At 39.4% G+C, this 6,919-nt stretch overlaps 1 protein-coding gene across 1 annotated transcript in view; it reads right to left on the bottom strand.

The window, feature by feature from the left end:
- Nucleotides 1-257: 257 nt before the first annotated feature.
- PARVA (parvin alpha) overlaps nucleotides 258-6,919 on the bottom strand; it is a 203,762-nt gene continuing 197,100 nt past the window's right edge. The window contains exon 13 of the mRNA XM_007955250.2: nucleotides 258-334. Coding sequence (XP_007953441.1) covers nucleotides 258-334 — 77 coding nt within the window. The remainder of the gene's footprint in view (nucleotides 335-6,919) is intronic.

The raw sequence follows: 6,919 nt of genomic DNA, 5'->3' as shown, positions 1-6,919 counted from the left end.
CAAACCATAATGAGTGAAATGTGGACCAGGAAGGGGACAACCTTCCCGGGTCACTGGTGGGTCAGTCCCCGGGATATCTGGGCAGCCCAGTGAGTTATTTCCTTCTAATTTCAATTCCCAGTATCACCGGGTTGTAGCTGGACTTGTGGGAGAGCACAGAGCAGGAGATGGGAATAACCAGGTTAAGGCGGTTTGAAGGATGGTCCAGTCTGCCCATAACAAGAACTTCTGGGCAGCGGGGAGCCCAGGGTGGGCCCTTACTCCACATTCCGGTACTTGGTGAAGAGGTTGTACAGCACTCGCAGCGTGGACTTCAGGTCACAGTTGACGATGTCTGCACAGGAAATAAAACCCATACATTGCTTCAGTGTGGCCCAAAGTTGGCATTCATTGTCTCCTTCATGCAACACCCACCCCTATGTGTCCAGCATGGTCCTGGGTGGGTGCTGAGCTCACCCATGGGACATCATCCTATGCTCCTGAGGAGCTCCCTGTCCAGCTGGGAGAGGAGAGCACTGCTTCTGAGGTAACCAAGGGCAGAAGACTGTAGGTAGGTAGAGTGTGAATCGAGAATTCAGAGCAGGGACCAGCTAGGGGCAGAGCTGTGGAGCACAGGGCCTTATCTTTCATGAAAATAAAGTGGATGCCAGCGCATGCAGGCGTCACCCTAGAAGTAGCATCTCCAGGTAAGAGCGGCACTGGCTCTGACCCTGTTGCTCCAAGTCTCATCTGTCCTTGGAGGCCCCCTCTCCCTGCCTCCAGCCTCTATGAGCTCAACATGAGAGAGAGAAAAGAGAGCGCCTCAGGCTATGGAAGGACAGTTGTTAATCAGGTCTCAAGCTGCCTCTCCTGCAGAGAAGGGAGGGCCCCCAGAAGGCATAGGACCTCACTTGGCAGAGAATGGGGGCTGACAGGGAGAATTGAGTAAATACATATCATTGAGGGAAAGACAGATGCAGATTAAGAATAGAGCAATGCAGAGGAGTTTGAGGTTCTAAAAGTAGACTGGAGGAATTGAACATTATTCTCAGAGAGTTCCTTTAGGGGCTCCTGAGCTTTCTGCAACTATTTCCTCTGTCTTTCTCTTCCTTGCATCCATCCATCATCCATCTATCTATTTACTCATCACCTTCTTCTAGGGCACTACTCCTCTAACCCTCTGCTGCTTCCTTTGCTACTCCTTCCCCCAGATAAGGGCCCATCTGTGTTTGTTCCTCTACATGCTCTCTGTTAGAAAACCTTCCCTGGAAGAACTAGAATAGATAGATAGATAGGTAAACAAACAAACAAACAAGCAGACTTTGTCTACTATTTGGGAATGCATATTTAGGTAATAAAATTCTAAGGAAAAGCAAAGACCTTATGACTAAATAAGTTAGGCCATCATTCATTTGTCAGTTTGTTGTATTGTGGTGGCTTAAGTGTCACTGTGAGGCTGGAGGCTATGCTACCAGTATTTCAAACACCAGTAAGGTCACCCATGGTGGATAGGTTTCAGTGGAGCTTCCAGGCTAACACAGATTCAGAAGAAGGAAGGGGCCATCCATTTCTCAAAGAGTTGGCCAATGAAAACCTCACAAATAGCAATGAAACACTGTCTGATAATTACTGGAAAACTTGATGAATAGCCCTGAAATACTGTCTGATATAGTGCTGGAAGATGAATCCCTCAGGTCGGAAGGCACTCAAAATATGACTGGGGAAGAGCTGCATCATCAAAGTAGAGTCGACCTTAATGACACGGATAAAGTAAAGCTTTTGGGGGCTCTGGTGGTGTAGTGCCTAAAGCATCTGACTGCTAACCAGAAGGATGGTGGTTCAAACCCACCAGCCACTCCTCAGAAGGAAGACTGGGCAATCTACTCCCATAGTGATACCGCCTTGGAAAACCAAGGAGGGGTTGCTATGAGTTGGATCCGACTTGACGGCAGTGAGTTTGTTTGTTTGTTTTTTTTTAATGTGCTGATGTGGCATGACTCAATATGGGAAGAAACAGCTGCAACCATTAATAATCAGAACATGGAATGTATGAAGTATGAATCTAAGAAAATTGGAAGTTTTAAAAAATGAAATGGAACACATAAAAATTGATATCCTAGGTGTTAGTGAGCTGAAATGGACTGGTTTTGGCCATTTTGAATCAGACAACCATATGATCTGCCTTGCCAGGAATGACAAATTGAAGAGGAATGAAATAGTATTGATCATCACAAAAAATGGATCAAGATCTATCCTGAAGTATGGATTTCCAGTAAGATGGCAGAATAGGCTGACAAGCTGCACAGAACCTCTTCAACAAAGCAAAGAGAAACCAACTGACACAGGTACAGAAGATAATCCTGGAGCTCTGAGCTTTGAAAGGAAGGATACAGAAATGGATTAAACACCAATGAGTAAAATAACCTGAAAGAAAACAGTGAATAAAGAGACTAACAGAGCTGTGGACTGTCAGTTATCCTGATGGCATGGAGAGTTTGAATATTTCCAAGTGGTGTTAGGACCTAAGAACTAACCTAAAGACCAGCACTGTTCACCAAGGGCTGCAAGGACAACTGCATTGGTGGCTGATGACTAAAAACGGACACAGCAAACAAGGAGACAAACTGAGCTGTGGACTTTTGGCTGTCTTGAGGGCACAGACATTTTGAATGTTTACCAACAGTGGCCGTTTTGGATATTTAAAGCAATAGCATTCTCATTCTGATTCCAGGAACCTAAAAATAGGCTCCACTCGTTGAGGACAGCATGGACATACCAGAGACTGACGAATGGAAAGGAGATAGGTGGTGAGTGCATAAGTGCTGTCAACTAGTGAAAAGAGAAGCTGCTTGCTCAGATATATCCAAAAAAAGCAAAAATCTTGGGTGAATTACTCTAACATACAATCACCAATTAAATAAAAATACAAGAATGTCACATGTCTCAGAGACAACAGAGCATCACAGTCCACACAAAGAAGCAAGATAAAGCAGTAGAAACAAGGATCCAAGATACAGACCCAAAACACATTGCTGAGGAAGAAGGAGCATTGGAACTCTTTGATAAAGCATTCAAAAGAATTATATTTAGGCACCTTCATTGGATTGAGAAACAGATCAAGGAAAACACTGATAAAACTGAGGAAAACACAGGCAAAACCTAGAAGAATTTTGGAAGACAATACAAGAACAAAATGACAAAATAAATGAAAAATTAGAAATGATACAAAATCTACAGACAGAAATCCAGAATATTAATACTAAATTTTTAGAAATGGATAACACATTGAATGGGCAAAGGAGTAGAATCAAATCAGTGAAGACAGAATTAGTGAGATTGAAGACAAATACCTTAATACTTCTTTGGAAAGGGATCAATCAGAGAAAAGATCAAAATAAAATGAAGAAAGGCTAAGATTCATGTGGGATACCATCAAGAGGAATAACCTACATGTAACCAGAATTCCAGAACAGGAAGAGACACATAAAACCACAGAGGAAATTGTCAAAGATTTGTTGGAGGAGAATTTCCCGGAGATGATGAAAGATGAGAATATATCCATTCAAGAAGTCCAGTGTACCCTAAACAGGACAGATTCCAAAAGAAAATCACCAAGACATATTATAAAACTCATCAAAATCAAAGACAAAGAAAGGATCCTAAAAGCAGCATGGGAAAAACGAAAAGTTGCTACAAAGGGCAACCAATAAGACTAAGCTCTGATTTCTCATCAGAAACCATGCAGGTGAGAAAGCAATGAAAGGTATAAAAGCAATGAAAGAAAAAAAATTTGCAAGCAAGTATTATATACCCAGCAAAACTGTCCCTCAAATATGATGATAAAATCAGGACATTTCCAGATAACAGAAATTAAGGGAATTTGTTAAAACTAGACCAACCTTACAAGAGATGCTAAAGGGAATCCTTTGGACAGAGAACCAACAAAAGAGAAAGCAACAACAGATCATGAACATACATGATAACATAATCCAGAAACCAACCCAGTTGTGGAAGTATCCAAAGTAAAATAAGCTTACAAGATTTACACAGGGAACCAGAGACATCAATTGGCAAATGAGGACACCTACAAACCAAAAAAGGAGATCTGGTAGCGTAGTGCCTAAGGCACTTGACTGCTAACCAGAAGGCTGGCAGTTCACACCCACCAGCCACTCCTTGGAAGGAAGGTTGGGCAATCTACTTCCATATTAATAATGCCTCGGAAACCCAAGGAGGGGTCGCTATGAGTTGGGTCCGACTTGACGACACATAACAACAACAACAACAACAATACAAAAAGAGGGAAAAAATAGTGTAGTTATAGAACTTGTAAATGGTGAGGAAGTCAAGACAATTGCAAGATAGAATAGACTCTTGTAAACTTGGGTAAATCTTGTAAATCATATGGTAAGTCCAAAGAAAAATTATAAACCTTCACATCAAAATAAAAAAGAGGACAAGCACAAATATTTAGCAAATACTAAAACAATAGCAATGAAGGAAATGATAACATGATTCATAAACAAAACAAGCTCAGCGTAGAAAATTATATGGAACTAAGATATCCACAAAACCGTAAAAAAACACATAACAAAATGACAGCAACCAATTTATAATTCTTAAAAATTACACTGAACATCAATGGATTAATTGCACCACCCAAGAGATGGAGAGTTGCAGATTGCATAAGAAAATATAACCCATCAATATGCTGTCTACTACAAGAGACACAACTTAGAGACAAAGACAAAAACAGATTAAAAATCAAATGTTGGAAAAAGGTATGTCAAGCAAATGGCAACCAAAAAAGAGCAGGAGTATCAATATTAATGTCTGATAAAATTGACTTTAAGACAAAAACCACCTTAAGAGACAAGGAAGGGCATTATATAATGATTAAAGGATTGACTGATCAAGAGGACATAACCATAATAAATTTCTACACACCCAATGTAAGAGCCCCAAAATACATACATCAGACTTTAACAGAATTCAAAAGACAAACAGATGACTCCACAGTCATAGTAGGAGACTTTAATACACTACTTTCAATGAAAGATAGAACAACTAGAAAAAAAACCTCAAAAAGATGCAGAAGAACTAAACAAGTCAATCCACCAACTTAATCTTATAGATATCTACAGAGCACTTCCCCTAACAACAGCACAATATACATTCTTTTCCAGCACACATGGAACATTCTCCATTTGTTAATTCACAAAGGAAGCATTAGTAAATTGAAAAACATTGAAATATTGCAAAGCATCTTCCCAGATCACAATGCTATAAAATTAGAAATCAACAAAAGGAAGATCAATGGAAAAGGGCAAACACATGGAAACGGAATAACACTCCCCATGCAAAATGACTGGGTAATAGAAGAAATAAAAAATGAAATAAAAAAAAATTCCTTGAATGAAACAAGAATGAAAACACAACATACTAAAAATCTTTGGACACAGCAAAAGCAGTCATCAGAGGCCAGTTTATAGCAATGAATGCACACATCAAAAAAGAAGAAAGAGCCAAAATCAACACCTTAACCCAACATCTCCAACAATTAGGAAAAGAACAGCAAGAAAAGCCTACAGTCACCAGAAGACAGGAAATAATAAAGATTCTAGCAGAAATCAATGAAACAGAAAATAGAAAGACAATAGAAAAAAATCAACAAGACTAGTAGTTATTAATATTTTTTGAAAAGATTAATAAAATTGACAAACCACTGGCAAATTTAACAAAGGAAAAGAGGGAGAGAATACAAATAACACGAATAAGACACAAAATGGGCGACATCACAACAGAACTAACTGAAATAAAAAGGATAATATCAGGATACTATGAAGAACTGGAGATACTGCCTCGGAAACCCAAGGAGGGGCCACTATGAGTCGGGGCCGACTCGACGGCACATAACATAACATGAAGAACTGTACTTCAACAAACTTGAAAATCTGGAAGAAATGGACAGATTTCTAGAAACACACTACTTACCTAAACTAACACAGACTGAGGTGGCAAAGTTGAACAGAGCCATAACGAAAGAAGAAATTACGTAGGTCATAAAAAAATTAGCAACAAAAAAAAGTCCTGGCCCAGACAGTTTTAGTATTCTACTAAACATTCAGAGAAGAACTGACACCAATCCTACTCAAATTATTCCAAAACATAGAAAAGAATGGAATCCGCCCTAATTCATTTTATGAAGCAAGCATAACTTTGATACTAAAACCAGGCAAAGACATCACTCAAAAGGAAGACTATAGACCAATATCCCTCAGGAATATAGATGCAAAAATCATCAACAAAATCCTAGCCAGTAGACTGCAACAACATACCAAGAAAATCATTCATTATGATCAAGTGGGGTTCATATCAGGTATGCAAGGATGGTTCAACATTAGAAAAACAATCATCATTCACCACATAAATAAAACAAAGGAAAAGAACCATGATCATATAAATTGATGCAGAAAAGGCATTTGATAAAATCCAACAACCATTCCCGATCAAAACTCTCAGCAAAATAGGAGTAGAAGGGACATTCCTCAACATAATAAAGGGCATGTATGCAAAACCAACAGACAACATTATTCTCAATGGAGAGAGACTGAAACCATTCTCCTTGTGAACAGAAACCAGACAAGGATGCCCTCTATCACCACTTCTATTCAACACTGTATTAGAAGTCCTAGCCAGGGCCATAATGCAAGAAAGGGAAATCAAAGGCATCCAAATTGGTAAGGAAGAAGTCCAGCTATCCCTATTTGCTGATGATATGATTCTATACCTAGAAAACCCAAGAGACTCAGTCAAAAATCTACTGGAACTATTTGAGATTTAGCATTGTGGCAGGATACAAGATCAACATCCAAAAATCAGTTGGATTCCTCTACACCAGCAAAGAGATTGCTGAAAAAGAAATAAGGAAATCAATACC

The sequence above is a fragment of the Orycteropus afer genome, unplaced genomic scaffold (genome assembly GCF_000298275.1).
Source record: "Orycteropus afer afer isolate SDZICR_OR568_19922 unplaced genomic scaffold, OryAfe1.0 scaffold00014, whole genome shotgun sequence".
In the NCBI taxonomy this organism is placed as follows: Eukaryota; Metazoa; Chordata; class Mammalia; order Tubulidentata; family Orycteropodidae; genus Orycteropus; species Orycteropus afer.
This window is presented reverse-complemented; position numbering and strand designations above follow the sequence as displayed.